The sequence below is a fragment of the Nyctibius grandis genome, chromosome 7, assembly GCF_013368605.1.
Source record: "Nyctibius grandis isolate bNycGra1 chromosome 7, bNycGra1.pri, whole genome shotgun sequence".
Lineage (NCBI taxonomy): Eukaryota > Metazoa > Chordata > Aves > Nyctibiiformes > Nyctibiidae > Nyctibius > Nyctibius grandis.
This window is the reverse complement of record NC_090664.1, coordinates 16,505,400-16,522,412: the sequence shown is the minus strand read 5'-3', so window position 1 is coordinate 16,522,412 and position 17,013 is coordinate 16,505,400. Positions and strand designations below refer to the sequence as shown.

The 17,013-nt window shown below is 40.4% G+C and overlaps 1 protein-coding gene across 2 annotated transcripts in view; it reads right to left on the bottom strand.

The window, feature by feature from the left end:
* Positions 1–1,080: 1,080 nt before the first annotated feature.
* Positions 1,081–17,013, bottom strand: part of ZNF385D (zinc finger protein 385D) — a 467,763-nt gene continuing 451,830 nt past the window's right edge. For both annotated transcript variants that reach the window (XM_068404866.1, XM_068404867.1), the window contains 4 exons: positions 12,779–13,012; positions 9,700–9,878; positions 8,271–8,372; positions 1,081–1,322 (listed from right to left, as the gene is read on the bottom strand). In XM_068404866.1, the coding sequence (XP_068260967.1) occupies positions 1,089–1,322; positions 8,271–8,372; positions 9,700–9,878; positions 12,779–13,012 (749 nt within the window). In that variant the 3' untranslated portion in view covers positions 1,081–1,088. The remainder of the gene's footprint in view (positions 1,323–8,270; positions 8,373–9,699; positions 9,879–12,778; positions 13,013–17,013) is intronic.

Here is a 17,013-nt window from a genome sequence, read left to right as displayed (position 1 = left end):
CCACTGGTGTGATATAAAAAGAATATGTGCCATTCTTGGGATGAAATTCTGGCTACATTGCAGTCAGGAGGAACCTTACACTGACTTAAATGAGGCCAGGATTTCTCTCCTGCTTTTCATTTGCTAGTTATGACTATGCGTAATCCATTTGTGTCTTCCCTCTGCTCAACACTAAAGCGTCAGGTCTCTTTCATGACAAGAGCGTATTTTTTGCTGTCCACTGGCATGCTTTAAACATTAATCTATCCTGTATGTGTTATACCTTTTGAATATAAACACACTGTACACGTATGTTCTCAGTTAAATAAAAGTTTGACCTATTCTCTATACAGCATCTGTATTATTTTTTTTTTCCCCACTAAATCTTCTTTATCATTTACTTTGCCCTAACCATAGATTATCTTTACGCCCTTTCTTCTTTGGGTGAGGAAAACAATTTTTGCTCACCAGGAACAGCTCCACATTATTGTCATCATTTTTGACTACGTACCAAAGTGACATAATTTATTCCTTTTATCTTTTGCAACTCAGTTAGAAACCTAGTGGCATAGATAGAGACACAATACTACTGTTTTACAAGACATCTATTGTATCTACTTTTGTTCAGATAAATACCCAGTAACTGCTGATTTGGCAGGAGGATTGGTAAGGGTACTACTATTCACAGTGTTTCTTTTTTTTTCCTTCTTCTTTAATCTACAGAATAAAGTATTTTATGTACATTGGAACCAGTTAATGCCCTTTAGACAAATTTATAAGTTGTTTCATAAAGCAGGAAAGACATTGCAGGGAAATATGTGCCAAAAAGCACAGTCAAAAGGCTTCATAAGTTGTATATGTCACTACAAGTCAATGCTGGAGATCAGTTCTAAAATGATCGATACTCAAGAGGAATGTTCTCATCTGGAGAAAATACTGCCCATTCCCCCTTTTAGAATTTGTTCAGTTCTCTATCAAAAGTCCTGGCTCTTCGTATATACTTTAAACTATAAATAAACACTGCATAGTTCAATGTTCTTGATTTTCTTTTTTGTTTGTTTGTTTTGATTTGAAAAATTATTGCAGTACAATTAATTCCTGTTTGGAGTTCAGTAAGGAGCAAACAGCACGGGAGTATGGGTGGTCCGTATAGGCCCTGGAGCTGGTCGTAGGAGTGCTGGAGGAAGTGCTGAAGTCTGGAAAAGGGTGGCTGCTGGGGCTGTGCGAAGACTGAAGGGGGAATTCACAGCCACAGCAGCAGCAGCTGCTGCAGCTGCTAGCGGATTTGGTAAGATTCGTGGAGCCATCGGCTTTGAAGGTTCCTTTGAAAATACTAATTTTACCTGTGGGGAAGAGAGAAAAGCAAACAAACAGAGAGACATAATTTGTTCACATTAGTGACACGACAGGGAGCTTGACTTAAGATTATAAGTGCAAAATCAAGTAAGAGAGGCCTTGTAGTGGCTACTGACTCTATAAGCTTCAGGCTTGCGGCAGGAGATACAATCTCGCGCATTGGACAAGGGTGTAACAGGATTTGGTTGTGGACAAAGAATTTCAATGTTCATGCCTTATCATTGAGACTTGTAATTCCATATGAGATTAGAAATCAAAGCAAACCTAAAAAGGGGCTGGGCAATTGGCACCAAACTAAAGCTACATGTACCCTGCAAGAATTAAATAAAGAAGAATTAGCCATCAATTAAAAGACCTCCATCTGGACAGCTTTATGATAGAGACCAGAGTAGAATGAAAACATACCCTGGTCTGGCTAAGAAGGTACTTTTCGTTTTATCATTAGGATGCAAGTTCCACTTAAAATTAAGATCTCCAGTTAGCCCCTCTTTATTAGCTCCTGCATCTCATCTCCTAATCTTTCCTAAGTTCAAATAGGTGATGAATTCTATGGGTGCTGCCCTATGTCATCTTTCTGTGTCTTCAAATGTTTTTCACTAAGATACTGTTCATTCTTACAAGAACTGTGAAAAAGTGGCAGATATTTTAAAATGTTGCCATGAAAAACTCTTGCCTATATAATTTAGTATGGTATCAAACCATATTACTTTTGTTACTGTCACTGACGCTTCTGCTTTAAAACTGTTTAAATCATGAATCTTGTGCACTACCAAATAGAATTTGGAAAAAAAAAAAACCCTCAAGCTTTTCCCAGACTGATTTAAAATACTCACAGAGGTCCATTATTATTTAAGAGAATTTACATTTGGTATGCATAGTAATGAACATCAGAGCAGTCTATATAGATTTCTGAAGATTTCAATGGGATTTCAATTTTCTAATGAGAAGCAAGCAGCCTGAATACCTTTGTTGTTCTGGTTTTATAACTCTGAGATAAGACGAGAAACCTCATCCACTGACAAAGAAAAGTTCCCATTGGCTCTGATAGACTTTTGGTGGGTCTGCATCCTGGCATGACCTGAGGCCCTTTGCAAAGAACATAAACCTGGATACATGGTATTGAATATACGAAATATATGTACCATGCTTTGGTAAATCTCGGTGTAAGTACACTTCTCACTCACAGGGAAACACAGTTTCTCATCCTTGAACTGAAAGGGGCTTTCAAATAATTAACTTGCACTTTATCAGTCTGATACTTTCCACCCAACAGTACCTTGGTGAATGAACAGTCAGAAAGTAAGGACAGGAGTAGTCTGGCATGAACCACCAGTGAGTTTCATCATTACACTATCACCATATTCCAAAAAATCTGTTGGTTCTTTATGAGCCAGATGGATACAGGATTTTGACTTTTCCTAACACCCACTGGCAACTGTGCTGGCCTCAAGGTCCTTTAAAGCTCTGCGAGAGATACTCAGAGGAGACCAGATTCTGTAATTCTCTTAACGGAGGACATAATGGATGCTATATACAAAATTCCTTATGGTGCTATGAAAAGCAATGATCTGATCTTTTCCTTGATCAGTGTTACATCCACTGATCTAAGCTGTCTTCTTCCCTTGCTAAGTATTTGACTTTTTCCTCCTTCCTTACATTTTCTAGTAAATAGTTTTTTTCAGCCTTGTTTAGAACAGACAAGAGAAAAAGACTCTTGGGGTGGGGGGTGGGGGGGGAATCCCAAGTACAAAGTACAAAAAAAAACCCAGCTCAAAACAACAGGGCTCTGATTGTGATCTAGAATTCCCAGGTAAGGTTGTTTTTAATAAGAGCTATTTTATTGCAGAAAGTTTGGACTATCAAACACCTGATAACCTCTTTCTCTCCAGTGTAGTATTTCATACATACAGAACATTTCTTGCTTATAGAAGAATCAAGTAAGTCCCAATATTACAAGATTTCTTAAACTCTGAAATAGTACTGTGTGAATTCATAAATCTTTCTCTGAAGCATGCAAAACTAGACTAGATAAAGCAGTAAAAATGATATTGAAAACATGGCATTGGAAAGTTGTTTGTCTAGAAAAGCTATGAAAATGTAGTATATCATTTTTCTAACTTCTGTAGAAAAAAATCTAGTGATGCTCATAAATTTTCTGTCATGAAGAACAAAGATCTTATGTGACTTTATATTAAAAGGCTAGGACTATCTTGCCATTCTTGGAGGAATCAGGAACTTCTAATGAAGTTAGGTAGCTTTTCAGTTAATTTATCATCATGGTTATGATTTCAAGACAGCTGCAAAACCAGTAATATTTCATATATACAGTATGTTTCACCTTCATTTCAAACCTCTCTGCAGGTACTAATTAACACACAGGTCAACATTAAGAGTAAAGTAGTCATTATTTGTTTCCTTTCCAATGAAGTAAACTAAGTGACTGTAAATGACTTGAAAAATTAAAGGAGAGTAAAGAAAAAGTCAACAGCTCATCAAAAACATTTACATTCAAAGTAAAATTAGCACATCTTTGGCTTGTTGCTATGCCATTCTGCATTCCAAGTGACAGCAATTTTGGTATTTTTTCTATTCAAAACCAAAAAGACTAAATGGAGAACTGCTCTTATCCTTCCACAGTGTAGCTTTCATTCTACTATGGATATCTGTTCATTTATTGCTAACTCATTCTCTCCTTCTTAAATCCCCTTGCCTCTTTGCTCACCTCTGGCCTGACTTGTATATTGTGAGCAACTGGGAGTGAGGGAGCAGGAAAAGGACATGTTGCCTTTATTTGTCTATGCAGCAACTAAATGGCCTTGATCCTTGGCTGGAGTTCTCAGAAATCACCATTACATAAATTGGCAAATAGAGAACTTTGCACAACAGCAACAGTAATGTAATAGTTATTTTCATCCCCTGAGAAACAATGAATTTCCTAAAGGAATAATAATCCTGTCAGAGAAGCTTTAGTGATTCCATATACTACTTAACTAATTACATATTTTCTATTCCTTTCAGTATAGCTTATATGTATTGGAGACCTTGGTCTTCCTGGTGGGTTACTGAAAAACCCTATGGGGCTATTTCCCTACTAGCGGATCTACCAGAATGGTGCACTGCATTATGCTACATCTAGTAAAGCTCCTAACTAACTGAATCGTGCATGAATATACTTATCATGAGGGCTGTCCCAGCAAAGACACAATTTCTGCTGACAAGAAAAGAGCTTTAACTCAACTTAAAGAGAACTGGGTTTTCACAGAAAAAAAGCTCCATATTCTGCCTGCATTACAGAAGATAGTCAAGGAATAATCGGTGTGCTCAGCTCGCTCCCTGAAATGCCTGTACACCAATGCACGCAGCATGGGGAATAAACAGGAGGAGTTGGAAATCCGTGTTCGGTCGGGGGGCTATGATTTAGTGGCAATCACAGAGACTTGGTGGGATGCCTCGCATGACTGGAATGTGGTCATGGATGGCTATGTCCTGTTCAGGAAAGACAGGCCGCTAAGGAGAGGTGGTGGAGTTGCTCTTTATGTGAGTGAGCAGCTAGAATGTATTGAGTTCTGTCCAGGGGCGGATCAGGAGCGAGTTGAGAGTTTGTGGGTGCGAATTAAGGGGCAGGCTGGCAGGGGTGATACTGTTGTGGGTGTCTATTACAGGCCACCGGATCAGGATGAGGAGGGTGATGAGGCCTTCTACAGGCAGCTGAGAGCAGTCTCACAATTACAGGGCCTGGTTGTCGTGGGGGATTTCAACTACCCTGATATTTGCTGGGAGGCCTACTCAGCCAGCCATCCCCAGTCCAGGAGGTTCCTCCAGTACATTGATGATAACTTTCTGATGCAAATGGTGGATGAGCCAACTAGGAGAGGAGCGCTGCTGGATCTTATCCTTACTAACAAGGAGGGTCTGGTTGAAGAGGTGAAGGTTGAGGGCAGCCTTGGTTGTAGTGACCATGAGATGGTAGAGTTCAGGATCTCATGTGGCAGGAACAGAATAGCTAGCAGAATTACAACCCTGGACTTCAGGAGGGCCAACTTTGGCCTTTTCAAGCAATTGCTAGGGGAAATCCCATGGGACAGGGTACTAGAAGGTAAGGGGGGCCCAAGATAGTTGGTTAGCATTCAAGGACTGCTTCTTCCGAGCTCAAGATCAGAGCATCCCAACAGGTAGGAAGTCAAGGAAGGGTACCAGGAGACCTGCATGGTTGAACAGGGAACTGCTGGGCAAACTCAAGTGGAAGAAGAGGGTGTACAGATCATGGAAGGAGGGGCTGGCCACTTGGGAGGAATATAAGTCTGTTGTCAGAGGATGTAGGGAGGCAACTAGGAAAGCTAAGGCCTCCTTGGAATTAAACCTTGCAAGAGAGGTCAAGGACAACAGAAAGGGCTTCTTCAAATACATTGCAGGTAAAACCAACACTAGAGGCAATGTAGGCCCACTGATGAATGAGGTGGGGGTCCTGGAGACAGAGGATAAAAAGAAGGCGGAGTTACTGAATGCCGCCTTTGCCTCTGTCTATACTGTTGGAGGCTGTCCTGAGGAGCCCCGGACGCCTGAGGCCTCAGAAGAAGTCAGGATAGAGGAGGAATCTGTCTTGGTTGATGAGGGCTGGGTCAGGGACCAATTAAGCAACCTGGACATCCATAAATCCATGGGCCCTGATGGGATGCACGCGCGGGTGCTGAGGGAGCTGGCGGAAGTCATTGCTAGGCCACTCTCCATCATCTTTGCTAAGTCGTGGGCAACGGGAGAGGTGCCTGAGGACTGGAGGAAAGCGAATGTCACTCCAGTCTTCAAAAAGGGCAAGAAGGAGGACCCGGGTAACTATAGACCGGTCAGCCTCACCTCCATCCCCGGAAAGGTGATGGAGCAACTTGTTCTTGGTGCTCTCTCTAGGCACGTCAAGGATAGGGGGATCATTAGGGGCACTCAGCATGGCTTCACCAATGGGAAGTTATGCTCAACCAACTTGATAGCCTTTTATGAGGATGTTACCCGGTGGATAGATGATGGTAAAGCTGTGGATGTGGTCTATCTCGATTTCAGTAAAGCGTTTGACACGGTCTCCCACAGCATCCTCGCAGCTAAACTGGGGAAGTGTGGTCTGGATGATCGGGTAGTGAGGTGGATTGTGAACTGGCTGAAGGAAAGAAGCCAGAGAGTAGTGGTCAGTGGGACAGAGTCCAGTTGGAGGTCTGTCTCTAGCGGAGTCCCGCAAGGGTCGGTTCTGGGACCAGTTCTATTCAATATATTCATTAATGACTTGGATGAGGGATTAGAGTGCGCTGTCAGCAAGTTCGCTGATGACACAAAACTGGGAGGAGTGGCTGACACAACGGAAGGCTGCGCAGCCATTCAGAGAGACCTGGACAGGCTGGAGAGTTGGGCGGGGAGAAATTTAATGAAATATAACAAGGGCAAGTGTAGAGTCCTGCATCTGGGCAAGAACAACCCCATGTACCAGTACAAGTTGGGGGCAGAGCTGTTGGAGAGCAGCGTAGGGGAAAGGGACCTGGGGGTCCTAGTGGACAACAGGATGACCATGAGCCAGCAGTGTGCCCTTGTGGCCAAGAAGGCCAATGGCATCCTGGGGTGGATTAGAAGGGGTGTGGTCAGCAGGTCGAGAGAGGTTCTCCTCCCCCTCTACTCTGCCCTGGTGAGGCCGCATCTGGAATATTGTGTCCAGTTCTGGGCCCCTCAGTTCAAGAAGGACAGGGAACTGCTAGAGAGAGTCCAGCGCAGAGCCACGAAGATGATTAAGGGAGTGGAACATCTCCCTTATGAGGAGAGGCTGAGGGAGCTGGGTCTCTTTAGCTTAGAGAAGAGGAGACTGAGGGGTGACCTCATTAATGTTTATAAATATGTAAAGGGCAAGTGTCATGAAGATGGAGCCAGGCTCTTCTCAGTGACATCCCTTGACAGGACAAGGGGCAATGGGTGCAAGCTGGAACACAGGAGGTTCCACTTAAATTTGAGGAAAAACTTCTTTACGGTGAGGGTGACTGAACACTGGAACAGGCTGCCCAGAGAGGTTGTGGAGTCTCCTTCTCTGGAGACATTCAAAACCCGCCTGGATGCGTTCCTGTGTGATATGGTCTAGGCAATCCTGCCCCGGCAGGGGGACTGGACTAGATGATCTTTCGAGGTCCCTTCCAATCCCTGACATTCTGTGATTCTGTGATTCTGTAATAAGGGGCTAATCTCTATGAGGCCAATGAATCAACATCCTCTCCCACCAAAACCATCTAAAAACCTTTACAAAACACCATGGCACATAAAACAATCATGCAATTTATCTGATGGAGATAAATGTTTCACTATCCCACCCACAATATAAGCGGTTTCTTAACTAATGGAAGGATCCTAGCAGGGTTTTTTATTAAAAAGTAAACCTTTTTCTCAGCTTTTGAAGCTAGTAAGAACTGCGTTTCAGATACTTTATCCCGGTAGCCAAAAATGTGACCAGAACCATTCTGAAACTGAGTGGAATGAAATGAGAGATTAATTTTTTAAATTGTTTCAATTGTTATCTGAATAATTTTCTAAATAAGGATAGAATAAAGGTTTTATGTTTTATAGAGTTTTATTTAGTCATTTCATCACTATTGTCCTTGGTGAAAACTGGAAAAATCCTGTTTGACATCTGGATGTTTCTTTCGTCTGTTGCTCTCTAACGACCTTTGAAACAAGCTTCTTTTCTGAAGTTATTCAGAGTAGCTACAAAAAAATGAGGACCCACGGGTTGTAGTCCACACCCATCAAGGTATATAAAAGGTCCCTTGTGGGCTTCCATGGGCTCATTCAGACACTCATATACTCCCATCGCTTACACTATTCCTCTCATTTTAAACATTTTTCCACTTACATTTTCTAAAAGCCCCGCTCAGCAGGGTTAAAATAAAAGTAAAATAAAAAGGTGATTGGCTTACCCCTAGAGGATGTGTCCCCTTTTGGAGTTTGTTGTAAGGGCTGTATTTAGGTTTAGGCGGCTTCCCAGCAGCTCTGTCTTTGTGCCTTCTACTGCTTATGTGCTGTTAAAATACATTTGGGAAGGAGAAAGAAAAAAGAAAAGTGATATTTCCTTAATAGATCATTTCAGGTTCTGCTTTACACAAGGATGCTCCAACACTGAAGGCTACTGTTCTCCACAACAGCATGACTTTGACTAATTCAATAACGAATAGGAATAGGGTCCGTTCCAATTTGAACGACCCTTTGAGCATCACATATTGGGACTGCGACTTTCCACAGTGCTCAGTTCAACTCTGCTGCCACTGTAGTCAATGATTTTCTCACCTTTGTTAACTACAAGAAGACCGGAATCAGGTCAAAGATAGAAGCCTTTGAAAAATTCCTCCGTATCTCTATAAAGCACCCATCAAATTCAATCCACTGCTGATATAAAGTTTTGGAAGAATATTAGATAGTAGAGCATCCCCTATTTGGGGTGAGGGGAGAAGGTCACAAAATTGTTTAAATCCCTAGACATCCTTTTAAGATTTCAGTTGAAAGATGGTTACATATCAACCTAAGTGACAGTGAAAAAATCCCACAAAATCCATTATCTTCTTCATAAAATCTATGAGATTTTACAAGAATCCTTCTACGCAGACTTTACTGCAGTATTAGATGTACAGGACCTTTTTCAGAACTATATTTTTACTTTGATTTTCATTCTCAAGAGTGTTCTCCCAAGAATAGGACATTTTTTCCTGAAAGCAGAAGACAAGTATTGCTATTGTCCATTACAGAATTTATCTTCATCCTTGTAAAGTTCCTTAACAAGTATTTAATTCCAAAAGGCATATGGAATGAAACTAAGTGTTTTTCAGAACAAAGGCTTTGTTCATCTGAAGAACGACTGAACATAACTTAGTGTAATTGCAATTTAGAGGTCATGCTTCTCAGTTACAGAATAACACTGATAAAAAAATATTACAAATCCTCTCCATCCCACGTTTCTAAGCAGGTTATTCAGTGTTTTGTGAAAATACTGGCTGCACCCACCTCCACATCTTTGTCAAGGCAAATATCATGCAGTACACTAAATGGCAGCGTTTATTAGCTCATGACAATTATAGTAGTCTAGAGACAGTTGTAACATGTTGCATCTTACAGCTTCTGTATCTCTTTAAGACATACATATAATCAAGAGATTTTGAGAAAATATATTCTGTGCAAGGGAAAATCATATCCAAAACAAAACATACAGTGTGAAAGACACGTACAAAGGGCAAAATCTGTAAGCTCCATTTGGATGTGAACAGTTAGACTGACTCACGCTGATTGTGTTGGTACTTTATCACCACGAAAACAAAGAACAGCCAAGGATTCACACTCTGCAAGCTAGCTGAGTACCTGTTTCAGTTGTGTCTCAGAGTTTACGTGCACATCACATATTTCACAGTGAAATGTTTTGTTCTGAAGGCCTGTGTTCCCTTTATTCACAGGTCCTTTGCCTTTTACGCCTGCCCGGGGAAAGGCTTTTATGGTTCCACTTCCATTCCGAGCTTCCAGCATAGTTTTGTGCTTAGTCCCTGGAGACATTAGAAATGGGAAAGAGAAACAACTTTGGCAATTTGGTTGCATTGTTTTATTTTCTTTTTAAAAGAAAATCATATGAACCTCAGCTTGGTGCCATGTGCTGTCCTTGGAACATGCCTGTGTTTGTCTGTATCAGATCCATACCAATGTAATGGTATTTTGCATCTGATACTTAATTATTAAATTACATATCTGTAGGTAACACACTAGAACAAGGCAGCCACACTAGTAAGTAGTGGCACAATCAGGTATCCTGATGTGAAGTTAAATGGGTGTGACTTTCCTCATTAACTCCTGCTGCTAAGAAGACCTGAACTGTAGTTGCACAGGAAGAGTAATTTAGCTATTAAAGATGCAGTTGGCTTTGATTTGTAGTCCTCCTGAATGGATTGACAAACAGTATGCATCAGGTAGCTTACACTTAAATCTGTAATTAACTAATTAGTCTCCAAATCAAAAAGGGGCAGAGGTTCCTGGCAGCAACCTATGGATCCTTAATGGCCTGGACAGAAATCAAAATGTGTAGAAACATACTTGTGAGAAAAATGCACTTGCATTTTTTATTAAAATATAGATTGGATAGAAAACAATCGTGTCCTGTTGCTTTACTTTTATTCAGACCGAACAATTTCTTGCGCTGTTGACTTCCATGCACATACTCTGTGATAATGGACTACTACCGTGTACAGAATTAGTGTTCCACTGATCATTGTTGTATGCATCCACATGTACACTTTTACAAGCATGTACTTGTGTGAGCCCACACGGTTTATTAGCACAGACAGCAAAAACTTGGAAGGTTGTGTTTAAATATTCAGAATAATGTTTTGGCTCTCATCTTGATCAGAAAAATGTTTGGAGTCTAACCCTCATTTGAAGTTAAATAGTTTAAATGGGTACAGCTTTATGAACTTGAATTTTCACCAGTTGAAGATCTGGCATACAGCAAACACAGCATTCAAAACTGATTAGGCTTTGTTTCTCATGCATACCAACAATTATCATTTCCTTTTTCATTTAAGTGGATTCTATAGACGTGCCAAAGTTATTTCTTTTTATATTACATCATAAAACCATTGATCATCTTGCTGCAGGTATATCATCATATACTATTCAATATATTCATTAATGACTTGGATGAGGGAATAGAGTGCACTGTCAGCAAGTTCACTGATGACACAAAACTGGGAGGAGTGGCTGACACAACGGAAGGCTGCGCAACCATTCAGAGAGACCCGGACAGGCTGGAGAGTTGGGCGGGGAGAAATTTAATGAAATATAACAAGGGCAAGTGTAGAGTCCTGCATCTGGGCAAGAACAACCCCATGTACCAGTACAAGTTGGGGGCAGAGCTGTTGGAGAGCAGCGTAGGGGAAAGGGACCTGGGGGTCCTAGTGGACAACAGGATGACCATGAGCCAGCAGTGTGCCCTTGTGGCCAAGAAGGCCAATGGCATCCTGGGGTGGATTAGAAGGGGTGTGGTTAGCAGGTCGAGAGAGGTTCTCCTCCCCCTCTACTCTGCCCTGGTGAGGCCGCATCTGGAGTATTGTGTCCAGTTCTGGGCCCCTCAGTTCAAGAAGGACAGGGAACTGCTAGAGAGAGTCCAGCGCAGAGCCACGAAGATGATTAAGGGAGTGGAACATCTCCCTTATGAGGAGAGGCTGAGGGAGCTGGGTCTCTTTAGCTTAGAGAAGAGGAGACTGAGGGGTGACCTCATTAATGTTTATAAATATGTAAAGGGCAAGTGTCATGAGGATGGAGCCAGGCTCTTCTCAGTGACATCCCTTGACAGGACAAAGGGCAATGGGTGCAAGCTGGAACACAGGAGGTTCCACTTAAATATGAGGAAAAACTTCTTTACGGTGAGGGTGACTGAACACTGGAACAGGCTGCCCAGAGAGGTTGTGGAGTCTCCTTCTCTGGAGACATTCAAAACCCGCCTGGATGCGTTCCTGTGTGATATGGTCTAGGCAATCCTGCTCTGGCAAGGGGATTGGACTAGATGATCTTTCGAGGTCCCTTCCAATCCCTACCATTCTGTGATTCTGTGATTCTGTGATCACTGTCTCTATGTTTCAAACCTAAGGTTCTCTGCCTGTCTCCTAACTGTTTACTCTGCTGGCAGATAATCCCTGACATCCAAAATCAGGAGTTTTTCTGTAGGACTGTTATAGGTGGTCATTGCCACTATATTAAATCCCAAGATCTTTTAACCCTGCTCACCACAAAGCCTATTAATACGATGCTTAAAATAGTAACTGCGAATGATGGCTTTCTACTACTGGAACTTACTGATGCTACTAGCTCTAATAACAAGTAAAGGTTTAAAAATTAAGAAAGATGGAGGTAAGCAATTATCCATTGAACTCTCACGCAGCAGTTGCTATCAGCTGATGAAAACAAAGGAAAAATATATATAATTTTAACAAGTTATCAACAGACAATATGGAGCTAAGAATTCTAACTCTCATCATTGAACTCTGACTACTGACGTTCCCTCTTTCAGCCTTAATTTGCTGGATTTCACACATAACTAACGGCATTCATACTCAGTTTGCTAGCTGGCACAAACAAAAGTATGCAAACTCTGAATACCAAAGGTAATGAAGCATGAGCTGTCATTTAGCTCTATAAGGTTTGGAAGCTGCAAAAGCTAAAATGTAAGAAAATGGGTAACTTGCTTGCAATAAAACTCCTTTCTTCCCCCTTTATGAAAGCCTCTTCGCCTGTCATTTTTATTCTTTAATAGTTAATGAATTCCATGTAATTGCCAGTTTTCTGCCACCTCTTTGTCCCCTGCTGCAAGAGATCTAATCTATTCAGGGGAAGATAATTGCGGAGCTCTTGAGACAGAAGGAAAAAAAAGGAGAAAGCAAGCACTGCTCCATCTCACCACTGTTGTGCGCCTCCAGCTGCGAGGCAGAGTTGACAGCGACTTTGCATAGTGAACAGTACAGCAGTCTTTTTGCTTTTTCTTCCTCAGTCTCAACGGAAGGGCATGTGGTGCTGCTAGTGGCTGTCGTGGGGATTTTCTCCACTTTAGAGGTGATCTCAGTCGTCATAACACTGCTCTTCCGGATTTCCACGGTTGTCGTCGTTGATATTGCTGGTGTCCCTGTAGTAACATCTGTGGGCAAAAAGAGGAGATGGAAGGAAACAAAAAAAAAAAAAAAAAAAAAAAAAAAAGAAGGCTGTGACCTTTGGCATTTGCTTGTTTGCATCCTAATGCTGTAACCGCACAGACAGCCAGATTGTGCTGGTGATGGTTTGACTAATGGTGATGAACTAAATCTGACCTTATTCTTTGTATTTTGTGTGGTTACAAAATACAGTACTCCATGTATTGAAATGCCACATATTCTGTCTCCTGCATTCTGCTAACACCCAGTAAATACAGAATCCATAAACTGAAAAGGCAGGTCATTAAGACTGTACTGTACAACTGAAAGATAATCCACTAGAAGAGGTGGTGTAAATTACCAGTAAAATAGGCAGTTAAAATTTATATGCAGCACTTCAGATGCACAAACTGCCATAGTACTGTGTAATACTTACGCTGATTGAGTAGCCAAGCTAAAGTTTTAACATTCTGTAGTAATAAAACTAAAAGGAAAATAATTGTATGTTCTTGATATCTGACAAAATAAAACATTAAATTGATACTTCACTTGATATTAGCCAAAACTAATATTAAATGAATGAAGGTAATTATTAATACACAGTATACATTTATCCTTGCATTATTATTATCCATTATTGCATACTAACAATACATACTACTAATAGTAATAATAATAGTAATTACATATACAACATTCTATATGAGACCTACACAAACACTAATAAGATTTCTGTTCTGTGTATCAGTGGTATGTTTGGAAAAACTGTAAGCATGTTATACACCTAAATCTATTTGGAAACTGAGTGTAGTTTTTCTGTAGTTTTCAAATCCAAGAGAGAGAAAATAATAATATATACATGACATTTGCATATGGCAGCATCATAGTAGTTAAGTACTTAGCAGGGTAGAGGACAGTAAGATCCAGCATTGAGCCAGTGGAGAAGATGGCAAGTAAGGGACAGGAGAAGGAGAGAAGGGACAGGAGCTGTTCTGCCTTTGCAGTGTTGTATTTTGTCATATTAAGCCTACTGAGTAGCAGCTTCCTACGTAAGAAATCCTAGTTACTTTATTGAGATACTCCTGGAATTGGGTACTTTCCAACATAGACAGCTTGTTTTGGTTTCAAACATCCCTTGGTGTTAGTGGTGCTCTACCTGCACTATGCTTTATTCATTGCCATCTATTAGAAAAGGCAAAATAAAAATTCTTTCGCTTATAGATCTCAGTATGTGCTGTGATGCAGGAGGGACACAAACTAACTGATGCCACAGAGGTGTGTTTCAGACTAATACTGTTCCAACAACTTCATTAATGAAGAACATGCCTAATAACTTAGCAAACAATAGCAAACTGGGAGCAAGCATAAACACACTGAGATGCATGATTCAAAACAATTTTAATGCGCTGGAGAAACGTCTAGAAAATTAGATGCTTTTCAGTAAAGACAATTTCAGGAATCCACACTCAGTAGGATCTCCTTCTGATCTACTTCTGATCTACTAAAACAGGATGAAGAACAACAGCTCCAGTACTGCTTTTTGGGGAGGTTTTTTTGTTTGTTTGATTTTGAGTTGTTTCATTTGTTTGTTTGCTTGCTTGTTTTTCAGAAAAAGCTTTCAGTAGCAGATAACAAGATGAACTCATATCACCGTGTTATGAAACAGGTCCCCACCATATTGAAAGTGCAAAGTGAAAGATTTATGAACTATTTTTTTCTCCTCTAATCAGCACTGGAGGCCCTGTGTCCAGCCTGGGGACTGCAACGTCAAAAATTAACAATGACTTGCTTTGTTGTTAATCCAGCAGCAATACAAATGCAAACCAACAAGAGAGGGGTTGCGAGGGAGGAAGCCAAAACAAATTACAAGGTTTAGAAAACATGGACTGTGAATAGGGAAGATGAAGGGTAAACACTGACAACATTTTTCATCTCTGTATAAGGTAGCTAAAAATAAGAGCATAAACTCTTCTCCCTGATCCCTCCTAATACGACAAGGATTGTTGGATTACATCAAGAGAGACTTAGATTAGACATCAGGAAATTCTTTCTAATATTAAAGCTTGTAAAGCCTGAGAATAGCCTGCCTACAGAGATCTGGAAATATTGCCTATTGGTGGGCTTGGAACTGGTTGAACAAATATCTGCAGGAGCAACTCAGGTATTATCCCCTTTCAGTCAGTGGGAACAGGACCCTTCAAGCCCTGCTGATTTCTATACATTATGTATTTTGTAAAGTCTCTACATATTCTCCCAGAGGGTTTTAAAAAATTATTATTCATAAAACCAAGAAAGGAGAGTTTGTCATGTGAATATTCTACATATTGCCAGGCATTAAAGCAAAAATAAGGTCTCGCTCAAGGTCTAATCAAAGTTTTTTTTTTTCCTGTGAGTGAGTCTGGAGGTGATTATATCCTGAAGATACCGGGGATGTCAAATACTGGTGCAGAAGGTATAGTGTCATCTTGCTTAACATTCTGTTCTTATTTATTGTTTTTTACATAACAACAATAATGTTTCAAAAGAAAAATATTATTTTGAAATATTAAACCTTGTGTTGGGAAACTGATGAGTAAATGAAGTCTTTGTAGATCTGCCCACAAAACTATACATTTAACTAGTCACTACTTTCCCATCCCAGAGAATCCCTATCAATGATGGCTTTCCTTCAGTTGAAAGTTGCTGCAGTGAAATTATTTTCTTCTAAAGCCCACTCCCAGAAGTACATAACACTGCTTTTAAAACTTCAGTTTCTCCATTCTGGGACCACTGTACAGTAGTAGGTCTAGCCAATATACTGTCCTGGTGAAAAGGAAGGCAGAGGGCAGACAGCACCAGGGAGAGGGAAGGAAAAGAAAGAGAAGACATTAGCATTCTTGAAGGATTGATGGCAAGGGTGGTGCTCATTCTAATCTTGCAGGAAATTAAATACGTACATCAATCACCATCACCAGCTTTGCAGTGCAAGGGTCACTACTTTGCCCTAAGCAAAATATAGATCATAATTTCTTTATTTTCCATAGGAAAACCTGAGGCAATGAACAAAAAAAAAAGCTTAAATAACTGCAGATTTTATTCTGCTTCAAATATTTGACCTCCTATACTCATGTTGATCTAATATTTCACCATTTAATTATTTTAAAGTGAAAAGAAAATACAATGGATTATGCTAGCCTTTTTGAGGGTATTTTGATATGCATGTGTGCAAGCAGCATTGTATATAAAAATTAAACTAAAAATTGTAAATGTCATCAGCATATTCTTCAACTTAGAAAAATATCACATTTCAGAGCATATATCCTGCTCATATACCTTTCAAAAGGTTCCCTATATTAATACATTATATATTCCACTAATGCAAATGCATTAATGACATCAAAAGGTATACAAGAAAACCATCCAAGTTCACTATTTAAAAGCTGTAACACATTTAAAGACGCAAAGCTGCTCCTCCTCATATAAACTTCAGAATTATCTGCAGGAATTAAGGGGAAAACATTCTAAAAGCTGTCAAGTAAGCTTACAAAGAGGGAATTCAAATCCTCTTCTCACCAGAACTTCTAACCTAACCAGCATGTGTCTCTCTGAATACATTACAGTGCCGCTGCCTGTACACAGTTCAGTGCCCTCAATACAGGGTGCAGCATTAAAGGTATAAAGGATTAAAAAACCCAAACCACCAAAAAATAGGAATAGGAAGGCATTTGAATTGATGCCTTGAAGACTGAATCAGCATTTCTTAACATTTATTATGACAGTGCTTTAAGAACTATTTCAATAATAAATGATCTAAAATCAAGCTGGAAATTCAGTCACAGTCAAATGGAGGATTTGTTTCTGGTGACGCAGGCTTGCAGCACTGTGCTATTTTCATACCAATGGCCTGCAGCAAATATTCATTATTGCAACTGTCACTGCTTGGCTTTGGCATAGAAGCTAATGGCTAACATTTTATGGAGCTGGACTCCAGCAGCAAAAAAAAAAGGGAACACTTCAGGATTCACAATAA